This window comes from Borostomias antarcticus (assembly GCF_949987555.1).
Source record: "Borostomias antarcticus genome assembly, chromosome: 2".
Lineage (NCBI taxonomy): Eukaryota > Metazoa > Chordata > Actinopteri > Stomiiformes > Stomiidae > Borostomias > Borostomias antarcticus.
Genome location: NC_140235.1, coordinates 10273098 through 10286390, shown reverse-complemented (window position 1 = coordinate 10286390; position 13293 = coordinate 10273098). Strand labels below are relative to the sequence as shown.

General features: G+C 48.5%; 1 protein-coding gene across 1 annotated transcript in view; it reads left to right on the top strand.

Annotated features, from left to right (window-relative positions):
* Window positions 1–284: 284 nt before the first annotated feature.
* LOC311321252 (phosphofurin acidic cluster sorting protein 2) overlaps window positions 285–13293 on the top strand; it is a gene marked incomplete at its 3' end in the record, with an annotated part of 61309 nt that continues 48300 nt past the window's right edge. The window contains exon 1 of the mRNA XM_084453197.1: window positions 285–536. Within this exon, the coding sequence (XP_084309323.1) occupies window positions 322–536 (215 nt within the window). The 5' untranslated portion in view covers window positions 285–321. The remainder of the gene's footprint in view (window positions 537–13293) is intronic.

The window sequence follows — 13293 nt, the reverse complement described above, 5'->3', positions numbered from 1 at the left end:
GTTCTCACAAGTTCAACTCTGAGACGCAGTTTTATAGAGATTAGTAGGTGAGTCTGCCAGTGGTGGTCTCCATAGCGATGTGGAGAGGCTCCCACTACCGGTCAGACAGAGTATGTCCTCTGACCATATTGTTTCGGTATGAATGTCCAAGCTCCGCCTATCAACATCGCCACTATACTGTCGCGGAGAGTACATCGGAGCTCCATGTAGTTTGTGTGAGAAACTGGAGCGGAGAAGAGTGCTCTCCAGACGGGGTCGAGGCAGCAGCGGCCGCGCTAGTCAGACAGTCAGCTAGAGCTGCTCTCCGAGGCCGTGGAGGCGATGATGGCGGCGGCTGTGGAGAGAGGAGGGGTTCGGGCCGCCTTCCTGAACCCGAGCAGCGGTGGCGGTGGACCAGCACCGATGATAGCCGTCCCGGCTGGAGGGCTTGCCGGGGCTGTTGTCTTGGGCTCTGGGGGTTCTGGCCCGATGCCTGTCCCTATGAACCTCTTTGCGACCTGGGAAATAGACCGTTCTTCTCCAAGCTGTGTACCAAGGTATGTAGGCTACATGATAATTAACTAAAAAGACATTCTGATTTAATAGTTTTCCTCATTAGAATATAGTTCACAGCAGCGCTGGTCCCAGCTTTTTAGCACTGGGTGCGCACGGTTTGTATCCCAGTGTTCGCCTATGGCATGGCTGGAGCGGTGATGAATTGAATTAAGATGCTGCTCACCCGAAACAGAACACGTTGGGGAGTTTGTCTTGTTTTTCGTAATGTGTGAAAACGTAAGGTTTAAGTGTCAAATGCATTTCAAATGGTCTCTCGCTCTCTCTGAACTCCACGTCCTCTAGGTTACCACGTGGATTTTGTTATCATATTATTAACCAGGGGGGTTTAACGTTACCTGGCTGATGTCTGTGGGTCCTTTGCACTCAACTCTTTGATCCTTGGGCTTTCACCGTGGGGTACAAACATCTGTAATGACCCTCCGACTCCAGATGATAGTCGGTCAAACAACGGCGAAGCCAGGGCTTCAAAACGCGTGGACGTAATGGCAACAGTCCGAACAGAGCTGTTTAGTTGAGGACAGCTCGCCACAACCCTATGCACACTGCTATGACTGAGTTGAGCGGCTTTTTGCTAACCAGGTCGACGTGTGAATTGTTTTGCAAGATATAAGCGGCAACATAGCATCAAATGTTACCTCCACGATAGCTTAATGCTCACATAGATTGCATTGCAAGTGTGCTGTATGGCGTTCATGATGTGATAGCCTGTCTCAGATTACAAGCTCTTAGCACCCGTCTGTCATGTCTCAGCCGTGCTATTTGAACAACTGGAGTGACTCATGTTCAGTCATCCCAGCTACGCTGCTGTCTGCTACAACCACAAGTGGCTAAATTTGACTCTCCGTTTCAGTAACACTTTTCCCGACTGTACACTCGCCATGGCATGATGTTTAGTTGTCTGAGGGAGAGACTGGGATAGATCCTTATGTCGCTCAGGCCTGTCCAGAGGCTAGACCAACGCAGCTGACTACAGCGGTCGTATCCTGTGTTGGTATTCCTAGTTAGGAGAGCGATGGCATCGCCGCCACCTGACTGGAACCTCACAGGAGCTCTGGGCACATTAATCAGCTTTGACCTAGATGTGTCCCACATGCAGCCCGGGAGTGGGAGAGTGGGGCGGCCAGGGGAGGGCTTCCTGAAAGCGCGCGCGGTGTGTGTGTGCGCGCGCGCGTGTCTGGTGTGTACTAGCACATGTTTAGTCTGTACCGTTTCTGCAAGAAACCTTACCACCAGTCTAAATATGTTGAATTGAAGATAGCCTATCTGTTAAAGGAGTAGTAAAGGGAAAAATCTGGTTTAGCCCTGTTTTAAGGTTACTTATGATCATATACAATGGTTCAGATCAAAAAGTTGACAAAACTAGCACTTTTGAGAAAGTCTGATAATTGCTCTACCACCGTTTTGGTCATACAATGGATGTGGGTGGGCACTGTGAAAAATCATTCAAAAAACATGTTAAACTCTCAAATGCAAAGACAAGAAACTCACGAGGTGTTAGTTGGCGTTCTGACATATAATTCGCCAGTGGTGGTAGAGCAATTATCAACTTTCTCAAAAGTGCTAGTTTTGTCAACGTTTTGATCTGAACCATTGTATATGATCATAAGTAACCTTGAAACAGGGCTAAACATGATTTTCCCCTTTATTACTCCTTTAATGTCAATTCAATTTAATTGGCATGGTATAACAGTATACATATTGCCAAAGTGTTTGGACATTGAAAAGCAACATCAATTAAAGAAAGGCTACTAGAAACAGGCTAATACAAGACAAAACAAATGATTAGTTGTTGTTTCTGTTTCTTACATTTGCTGATATACTAGCAGCAAATGTAAGAAACAGTAAATTACCTTTTGCCATTAGGGAAGTGAATATAAGCTCAACTCTGAGAATGATTCTGGATTTCCTCTTAGATTGTATATTATCAGCATTGCTGAGAGCTGTGCATGTCTGTCGATTCATGAAGACTACTAAGGTTTTCCTGACGAGACAGTGTCTTACATAGAGTAAGTAAGCAGGGTCTAATAATGCTTTATAACCCTTGATGCTTCTTTGGCTCAGTGTATCATCAATGGGTCTACTGTCAGGCTCCAGTGAGCTGTTGAAGCCGTGTCTGGGTTGGTGACTCTCCAGTGAGACCCCTGCTGTTCCACCATGCTCCATTGACCTTCAGCCTGGATCCCCGGTCCACACCGGCACGGTACAGGAGGAGGGGAACCTTTTAGAGGATTAAATCGCAGTTCCTCACACAGCGAAGCATGATTTCCTAACGACCCCCACGTCCGCTCCCTCCGGCTCCTGCACCCCACAGAGGACGGCATGCCAGGGGCACGGCAGATCAACACTGTGTGTGGTCCGGTATTTTTCGATGATGGATTATTAATGGGCAGACTATGCAGATTATGCAGATATGTGTTACTTTTGATGCAGTGGGAGGACTAGTCTAGTTACAGTCTTGAGATCTTTTAGATTACAGACAATATTTTGGAGTTTTACTACATTTATTTTTTGGGGAATAAACAAAAAAAACCATTAGGATGTCTATCTGCAAAACTATTGGTTTTGAGCATGTAATGTAACGATATGCTTTATGATAGGAAAGCTATCTTCAATACTGCTTGGCACACTGTATTTTCAGCTGAGTGTTAAGACGAGGCCCACATGCTAGGGATGACTGGACCGAAGCTCAACCCAGGCAGGGCCTCTCTGAGCTGGGGTGGGGACTCTGCCCTGGCATACTTTCAGGGGCTGGGCTGGTTTGTGTGCAGCTGTTAGCTGGCCCCTCAGCATGTGGAGATTTGTCTCTGTGAGTCAGGTTCTGAATAATAGGCATCTCCTGTGGGTTTTTCAAGAGGTCATTCCTTCAAAACAAAGCTCTTGTTTGCAAAACCCGATGCATTGACTCAGCTCTGCACCGACCAAGGCTGCTCTCCTCATTCCTCGCTGCAATTCTTGCTCTCCCGATGTCTCAAGGTCGTCTTCTTTATGATGATGCCACGTGGGCCTAGGCCTCGTCACCCTAACATTTCTGTGTAATCGAGAGGCCGCCTTTTTCTTGCATGTACGGCACGCCGTGTGGTCTGTGTGCGCTGAGGGAAAATGTTGTCGCCTCTCTTCTCCGCGAGCCTTATCTGAGGCTCCGCCCCCCTCGGACGGATGCGAGGGCTCCTCCTGGGACGGCCGGTGTTCTTGACAGCCCTGCTGTTAGCACTCTTTATCTGGCGCGCAAGCGGTCGGTGGCAACTGCTGTCTGTCGGACAGTTAGCATTGTTTTCATTCTAGCATGCGCCGCCACGACTGCCCCACCTGCTGGCATTGCCCGTCTGTTTGGTCATGCCTACCCTGGCCCACCTCTCCGCCTGCCCGTCTGCCAGCCTGCCTGCTGGGGGACAGCGTAGGACGTAGTGGTCTCTCTAAGGGGCACCAGGCTGAGCCCAGATTAACGGCCATTGGCGGGGTCACACAAGGATGATCCCATTAGATCGCAGCAACCCTTGCAGATCTCTTGTCTGCTTAACCCCAGAACTCTCTCTCTCTCTGTCTGGATCTATAGGCTCTCTCTTTCTGTCTCTCTCTCTCTCTTTCTGCCCCCCTCTCTCTCTCTGTCTGATCTCTAGGCTCTCTCTTTCTGTCTCTCTCTCTCTTTCTGCCCCCCCTCCCTCTCTCTCTCTCTCTCTGTTCCTCTTTCTGTTCTGTTCTGTTCTTCTGTTTGTCTCTGATTACATGTTTGATCATTCTCAGTTGGTCACAGTCCGTCTTTCCCCTCCCACTCACTCTGGATAATTGCACTGTCTCAGTTTTGAGGCCCATTCATGCTGTAGGTCTAGTCTGTATTTGTTTGATGGAATCCTGATTTTGGGGATGAGTGGTCTGGGGAGCACTTGCTCTAATGAATGCATGCAATGTCCGCGTCCGCCTATTAGCACTGTTGCTGCATTGATTTATTGTCCTTTCGTTGAACTCGAAGCTGGATGACACCATTTGCTTTGCAGAAACTAGGCTACACTCACTTTAGTCTGTATCGATAAGTTGAGCTATTCTTCAGCAAAAGGTATCATAATATTCACCCCTTTTCTTGAGTGTGGAGGATTCTTTGTACTTCCTCTCCACCCCTTAGCTGTAACATGAGACTTCTGTTATGGGCTTCAGATATTTCTCCTCCTCCTTTCGTTCTCTTCTCCCCCTCGAGACGAATAGCTGACCAATGCAGCAGTAATGTTGCAGAATAATGAGCAACAGACGAGGGCTCGGCCTACATAAAATGCTTAAAATCCCTTTTCTGAAATGCAAAACCACTGGAACGTCCCCAGCGTATGCAGCCCAGCATGCAGAGTAGAGATGATTCATCTTAATTCTTCCCTCCCCTCGACATGCCGTGGATCCAGGCGTCGGTTGAGACTTGAGAGAGGGTGTGTGTGGAGGTCTGGGACTAGCACAGGGACTGAGGACGGCCGTGCTTGTGACCAGGGTGTAGAATGTTTGGCTGGAGGGACAGGGTGCCTCGAGACCAAGAAGCTGGAGATATTTGACATGACGCGGTCAGAGGTGACGACCTTTCACCCCAGATGTAATTAGCTGGTGCCGAGCTATTTTCAAATGTTTGGCAACTATCTAGCCTGCATGACACCTAAAGGTCAGGAATTTGCTGTAGGTGAAAAACCACTGTCCGGCCTCCTTGAATAGGATGTCGGCTGTTATTTTGGAAGAGACATCAGGAGGATATCTGAGATAAAACTCGCCTACATAAACGAAGTTGAGTGCACTTCAGTTTTTACAATTACTACCTGGCTAACACATCTCACACATTATCTGTAGAGAATTTAACGCCACTGTCTGTGGCGAGCAGGCCACCCGGGTCTGAGGAAGAGCCTTTCATGCTCGAAATGTCACTGCACTCGCAATAAAGAAAAACCCCTTTTTAATGGGAGCTGTCTGGTGTGCGGAACTCTATTTTTCCTTATCGGGCATCCGTGCCTGCTTGCTGGCCGTGGGTCCTGATGTGACCCCTGGTCCCTCGTGACTGGCAGAGTCCTATCTCGGTAATCGAGTTTACCCTGCAGGCGCGTGCCGAGATACCGAGCTTGTTGTGTTTCTCCTGGCCCCACCTCCATCGCTTCTCGCCCTGGAGGAAATGGAACGGCCATGTGCCCGCCGCAGGCCGCACGTGTGTACGGAGGACAGCAAACAAACAACAACAAAGGGGAGGTCCGTGCTGTGAGAGAGGGCATCACTGGGCCGGCCGTTCATTCTGTTGTTCTGAGTCAGCAGAGATGAATTCATGGGATCTGATATAGACCCAGTACAGCTCTTTCATAGAAAGAGTCGCCTACTTCAAGCAAACTGATGCTGTGCTGTTTAGGGATGAGACTGTATGGATTTTTGCATTACGGTACGGTACGGTACGGTATCTAGTTACACAGTAGGGTTTACGGTATTTCACGGTATACGGCATTTCACCTCCCCAACAAACTTAAAAAAACAAGTATTTTACTTTGAAGGAACTACAGTGCAACACATGATGGAAAATACACACTATTGTAATTAAGCTTAGTTTATTAATAGCAAGCTTATATTAAATTACAAAATTAACTGTTGCAAGCAACTTGAAATGTGAAGTTTCAGCAGCGCATTATTGTGTAATACCGTAAACGTAATACCGTAAACACAGGGAATGGTAAAGTGCAAGAATAGCAATCTAATTGTTCTGTCAGATGGGCTTTTCCTCTTTGACCTCTCTGTAGACACTCCTCCATCCCCAGACATGGTTTCTCACACTCCTCCACCCCTTCCCTCCTCCATCCCTCCTTCGCCAGACATTAGAGACAGCTGTAATCTGATTTCATAACTTGAAAAGGAGATGAAGGGGTAATCTGACGCCTGGCTTCTTAATCCCCTCTCTCTGGAACCATAAACAAGGCCCCGCCAGCAGTCGCTCTCCAGGGCCCTCCAGGAATGTGACATGGCGCTCTGACATGGGGTGACATATACGACTACAACAACAATGTTGACAACTGACACAACAGCAACGGCTGGGATTGGAACGTAAATACCAGGGATTTGTGTACTGTAGCCATAAAAGTGCTTGTGCAAACAACAACATTCAAAAGCTTCTTGAAGTTCTTGTACAACTAATGTGGATTTGGAGGATTTGGGCTAGTGCAGTTTGGGAATCTTCATGACAACAAGAGCCAAGAGACGTTTTAGGAAAATAAAAAAGCACCTTAGGAGCCACAGTGGATGGAAATAATGAGTTTGAAAGATGAAAAAAATTCAGTCTCTCAGTATTGCTCTTCTTATTGCTCTTCTAATCAAACATACCAGCGGCAAACCAGCTGCATTGGCTATGACTGAGTCATCCCGTTCTTTGAAATGGCAGCACTCTTACCACTCTGTGGTAATTATTTTTGAATCGGACCACTTGTTTTTCTAACTAACTAATTTGGTAGTAGTTGGTTTCTAGTTGGGGCTGTGCCTGGTACAGAGAAAATCTCCACTGGTTCCTCAGTGACAGAATAATGAAATGAACAATAATTTTAACAAAAAGTTTGTTCCACACGCTGTACATGGGGCTCATGTAGGACAGGCTGATATGGCGGCATTACAAAGGAACACTAAGACTTGATTCAGTTGTTCTCTCTAGCCTATTTATTCCACCTGACACTGTCAGTGGTTTTGTAATAGGCTACTAATTGTAAATTGACAAATTCAAAATTTGCCACGTTCCCGTTGGCCTGTTTTGTCGGCCTGTCAGGTTAGTGGTCGTATTGCTCCAGCTGTAGAATCTAGTGAAAGCCTGGGTGTCCAGTTGAGCAGTCTCACTGACCTGTATAACAGACACGTGCGAAAGGCTAATCTATTCAATCAGCCAGCGCCCCCGCACTTCACTCTTCACATCCTACCTTCTGGCCCCTGGCTCAGATGACCCCTTGAAAGATCAATAGATACAGGCACTCCTTCATCCCACTGCCATCCCCCTTCTGGACCCAGTCCAGACCAGTGATGCTGTTGTTTTTAGTCTTTGTGATGAATGGTGAGTTGCTGGTGATGGTTTTGATGCACCTATGTAGGCTTTTTTATCATCATATTCTTATTTAGTTTATTTATCCTACTGTCTCGTTTCATGTAGCCTATATTTTTTATTGTCTTGGATTTATTGTCTTTGTTTCTGTGACTGTCTGCCGCAAACCCAGTTGCCCGTTGTCAGGGACAACGTTTAGGTTGATGTGAGGCAGCTGTCACTACATTCCTTCAGACCAACTTTTATTTGCCTAAACTACCTCTATTATTATCTCACTTTAGTCCATCCTCATATCAGTGACTAGGCTACTTCATACTCTTCAGATTGTGTCAGGCTCCCTGCTGTCGGGTTTCTCTGTTGCTCTGTGCTCTGGCCTATTTAATTTTCTTCTCTGCATGCATGGTTTCCTGTCGAAAAAAACAAGTCTTGGGTGGATAAAGTTTCCCTCTGGAAGAAGGTTTTTCGTCCATGTTTTCTGGATTCTGTTGCCAGGTATTTTCCGAGATTGATTTCAGACATGGCTCCAGTGAAGCGTGGCCTGACCTCAGGTCTGCAGGCCCTGCTGCACTTTTTGGTTTTGCTCCATCTTCAGCACACTGATGGACTGGAGACCGGAGACCAGGACCTGGACGGTACCGGTCCTGGTCCTTGACCCCTGGATCCAGGTCAGAGATCACACCTATCTGGTTGGAGTCTCAGATCCTGTAACGGGAGTTCCTATTGGGTGGTTAGCTACCCCTGTTCCTCTCCTCCGCAGTAAGCAGGGTCCCTCTGGGCTTCCTCTCGCTGACTTCCTGGAGGAGGAATTATTTCCTTGGGAAACGTTTGACATTCCTCCCCAACCAGAGGGCTGGTGGTAATACGGCCAAATGCATCCCCCCCAAAGAGCACCCCATTCTCCACATGTAGGAGGAGGAGGAGGGGGGCAGGAACGGACAGACAGGCGCTGAAGGGATATCATGATGAACCCCCCTTCCCCCGAGTGGGAGCATTGCCAGGTTTGAGGTCGGGCGATATGGGTTGCCAGGTTCTCCAGTGCCAAGAAGTGAGAGGAACATGGAAACGCTTCCCTGACATGGAGGATCCTGTCAAAAATAAGTGCTCTTGTGTGTGTGTGTGGGGGGGGGACTTTTCTAGCTCGTCTTTTCTCTCTCCTGCTCCCCCCTCTTCTTCACCACCTCTCTCCTCAGGCATTTCCTGAGCAGCAAGGCAGAGACTGTTTATTTCAAGGACAAAAACCCTCTCTGGCCTGTCATGGTTCTGCTAACTATGCCCGAGTGCACATGGATGGCGCACCATATTAATGGATGACAGCCCTCAGGCATAGCCTCTCACGTCTTCCCACTCTAGATAATAAACATACTGAATTAATTCATGTTAATCAATTTAACTGTTAAATAGCTATTAGCTAGCTAAAGATGGCTGTTGGATGAGGATGGAGAGAGACAGGGCTGGTGGTCACCAATCCACACACAGCGCTGGAAACTACAAGGACAGTGACCTGGAGCTCCTTCGTCCCTCAGAAGGGGACCGTCATCATCATAGATCTGACTAGAGGCCTCTTGGCAATTGAGGTCAAGAAACTCTAGCTTAAAGCCGTCCAACCTGTCACACAAGTTGCCGAACACATGATTGTTTTATTCCACCCGAGCTTGAAATGTCAACGATATTGACAAGCTCTGGTTGGGTTGCACCACATTGGCTTCCATCCTTCCTGAATGGGGCTATTCCTACACAGGGCCTCTAGTCGGCCTCAGAGTGGTGTTCGCCAGGGGAGAACATACTGTACTATACTGACCATCTGCCCAAAAGCAGTATGGCCCCACTCATGTCTCTGTCAGTGGTCTGACAGTCTCTCTCTCTCTTCGTCTTAACCCCCGTCTTTCTCCGTGTCAGTTCCATTATAGGATCATGTCCCTGGGTTGTCTCTCCTGACCTCGATGACCTCCTGCAACAGAGGACAAGTTGATATCAGTTTACTAGCTGAGGTAACCTTACTAACTGAGCTTTCCTGCTGAACCACAACTTGTACTTGACTGGAGGATGTAGCCTACAAGCTTGTCTGTTGTAGCTTCTTATTCAGCAAACTGTGAACTTGCAAGTCATTACTTAAGTATCTAATGAGCCATATTCTAAATCTGCTAAATTACTGCTGCGTACACCAAAGAACAACTACTGGAGTCGCCCCTACGGGAAGAAAGCAGGCGTCAGGATGGATGCAGCAGATTCATCATTTGGACGTCTTAAGCCAGAGGGACTTGAGTGGGACAACTGTGTAGAAACCAGAGTCAGCTCTGTGTGGACTGAGTTTGCTTTTGTTTCAGAAACCCCTTGTGACCACCATGTACATGTCGTCTATAGGGAATGAGAGAGACACACACACATACACACACACAGAAAGGTCAGACAGGACGGTGAGGGTGGAGCTGGAGGTGTTTCACTCGTCCTTGACTTTTCCTCCCGCAGCCTAACGGCCGAACGTCAGACGCCCGACGAGCGTCTTCCTGCCGCACGAGTCATAAAGCACAGCCTTGAACATGGGGGTTAGACAAAGCATCAGGCTGTTTGCTGAACTTTGCGTTTCGTCTGTTATTAATTACACCGTGGCCAGCGAGTCCAGGTTCCCCCTCCTTTTCTCTTTTGGGGAATGTTGCTTACGAGGCCCCAAAAAAAATCTCTGGGGAGTTCGCCTGCTGTAGCCGTAGTCTCACACAGCCTCAGTCAGCAGACCTGCAGCCAGCCAGCATCGTAGCCAATCACAAAGAGCCACCCATTAGTTTCTTATTGCACTGTTTCTCTTACTGTTATTCACGCTGTCATACCCCACCCTCATCCTTCCACTGCTCTGTCGGGGTCGAGTTTAGTGTACACACTAGGGCTATACAGAGTTTAGTGTACACACTAGGGCTATACGGAGTTTAGTGTACACACTAGGGCTATACGGAAACTGTTTATTGATAGTGGTAGCCTATGGAAGGTCATAGTGGCATCAGGATCACCTTGCTCATGTGAAATGTTCGCAGTGAATGAACAAGCTGAATGTGTGTATGAAGAACTTGTGCATGTTTTGGGTGGTGAAAGGACTCCGCTAGTATGTCTTCTCCTCAGTAGTAGACGGCCTCTGTTTGGACTGTGAGATAACCTTGTTAAGACTGTCCGTCTGTGTTTGCTGATGAGGTCAGGTGGGGTCAGTGTGTGATGTTTTTCAAACCTGCTCTCCCTGGAGGAAGCAGATGTTCCACAGTGGGAGTAGATTAGAGCCGCCACCGACATATCAGTTGATCAGCCAATATAGAAATGAGCTGCAAATGCTAAAAGTAAATGAATTCTATAAATAGACTGTGCAAATGTGGTTGCTCGCTAATCCGTCAGGCTCTGCCGGAGTAATGACCCCTGGTGAGGGTCAAAGGGATTAGGCTAGAGATCTAATGCTACCCTGAGCCTGTGTTTACTATGCAGGTGTTTATGTAGTAACAGTGGGGTTGTCTTTCTGACCCTAGCAAATGTTTGTCCAAAGACTTGGCCTTGTCAGCGCTTGTGGTTGCAGAGCATACTGTACAAACAGGGAGCCCACGCCTCCTGCTTAGGCCCTGTTGATTGGCTATAAAATGAGTTTGACTGGTGTGCTATATGTGACTGGAACCTTAGAGGGCATGTCAGGTAAACGGGCTGTGAATCTCCAGACGGATTGCTGTTAAAGTCTACTGTCTGTTCAGGCACATGTTGGGTTGGGTTAGCATGGGTTTGGTGTTCCTTGGAGCCAAGGCCTGTGGTGTGTCAGCTATGCTAGAACGAGCTATGTAGGCTACCTAAGGCTACACCAGGTGTTTTTGACGCCTCCTTGTGTAGCAGCGTGTGTCGTGCATCAAATTGAGCCCACGTAAACAGCCACGTCAGCGTAGCTAGCGTAGAGTACAGTATCAGTCAGCAGCGTCAGCGTAGCTAGCGTAGAGTACAGTATCAGGCAGCAGCGTAGCTAGCGTAGAGTACAGTATGAATTAGCCGCGTCAGCGCAGCTAGAGTAGAGTACAGTATGAATGAGCCGCGTCAGCGTACAGTAGCTAGCGTAGAGTACAGTATGAACCAGGCCTAAAGGTAATTTCCTTTTTCATTGCTCTTTTCTGCACAGCCACACTGCCTCATTCATCATGGTAATTTAAGATAATTCATCTGAGGTGATTTCAGAAGAATAGCACAATAATATCAACCTTAGACAAGCCTGTCAGCTAGAAATACTGGGCTGGTGTATGTTGGCTATTGGCCTACATCCTGTCATTTACTGATAAATGCTGCTCTACCGTTCTAGATCTATCACCATCTGGCCAGTCGATCCAGAGGGCTATGAGCTTTGGAGTTATTCTGTCTGGTGTGCTTGCAGTCTTCAGTCTTTGATGTTATCAGGCCTAGCATTAGCATTGGCTGTACTGAGACACTAGGCTAGGCTTTTAGGCAAAATTATTTGAAAGTTCATGTTTGGCTTGCAGACCATGAATTTATGTGGCCAGACGTCTGTGGGATCATTTTAAGGAAGCCCCTGCTCTGGGCGAGGAGCTTGTTAGTCCAGACAGTTCACAGAAGAGAGGTTGCTTCCACCTTAATTGGATTCTAGCGTCTCTTGACCTCTTAGAAGCTCACAGCCTCACCGTGGCCGTTGTATCATACAGTACCGACCAGGCCGAGAAGGCACGAGACATCCTATAGCTTTTAACAGAAATAGATAAAAGATGTCTCATGACTCGTTGGTCAGACGAATCAGAATCAGCCACGCGAATTGCAGCCGCAGTTGCACTCCGATGAAACCGATGAGGAGTGCCTGTTCTCTCCCTCTCTCTGCCCTCCTCCCCCTCCTCATCCTCCCCCTCATCATCCTCCCTCCCCTTAAACAGACGTCTAGTAATCACCTCCTTAGTTCCGTACCGTCGCTCCAGATCGCTGCCCTGTGGCTCGGCGCCGGCCCGGTGGTCGAGGCGTCGGATCGAAACGTGAGCCCCGACGCGGGGGAGGTGACCGTGGCCGGTAAACAGGCCCGAACCGGGGCCCTCGCCTCCTGCCCACAACAAACACGGGAACCCGCCGATCTCATCAATTAGTGAGCAGGGTCGGACAAAAGAGCTCGTTTAACGGCGCAAAGAGGCGACGCGGGCGGAGCGGTGGCGGCGTATCCGGTTGCTGTAAACGACCGCGTGGGTCCGCCGGGGCGCGGCGAGGTGCGAACGCAACCCAACCCTGCGTGTGTAATTGGTAACCCAGGAGGAGCGGCAGAGCTATAAATAGTCTTGACGGGCGAGTCGACACGGTGGGACTTCTGCTAACCTACATCAGGCTGGAACACAACAAACACGCGCACAACCGCACGCGCTTTCACACAGACAGGCCATGTTCTTTGCGTTGCATCAACCCACGCTGGTGGTGGCGGCGGGGGTACGGTACGGCCAGGATAATTATTCACACTTCACCGCGGAGGTGAAGACGACGCGAGTGTTGTGTCCTGAAAGTCCACCTCGCTAGCTGTGTTTGAACTGGCTTTTGAGGGGACGACTTCAGCCCGTCTAATGCGAATGACGTGGGAGTGTAGCTGAGCTTTGATGCTCAAACACGGCGCTCTGCACGCCATAACAAGCGCCAGATCTCCGTCACATCCAGCGCTTGGCTCTGGCAGAGCTTATTCAGAGGTGGATTGCAAAGAGTATCATAACAGAGATGGAAGTAGCTAATGCTTT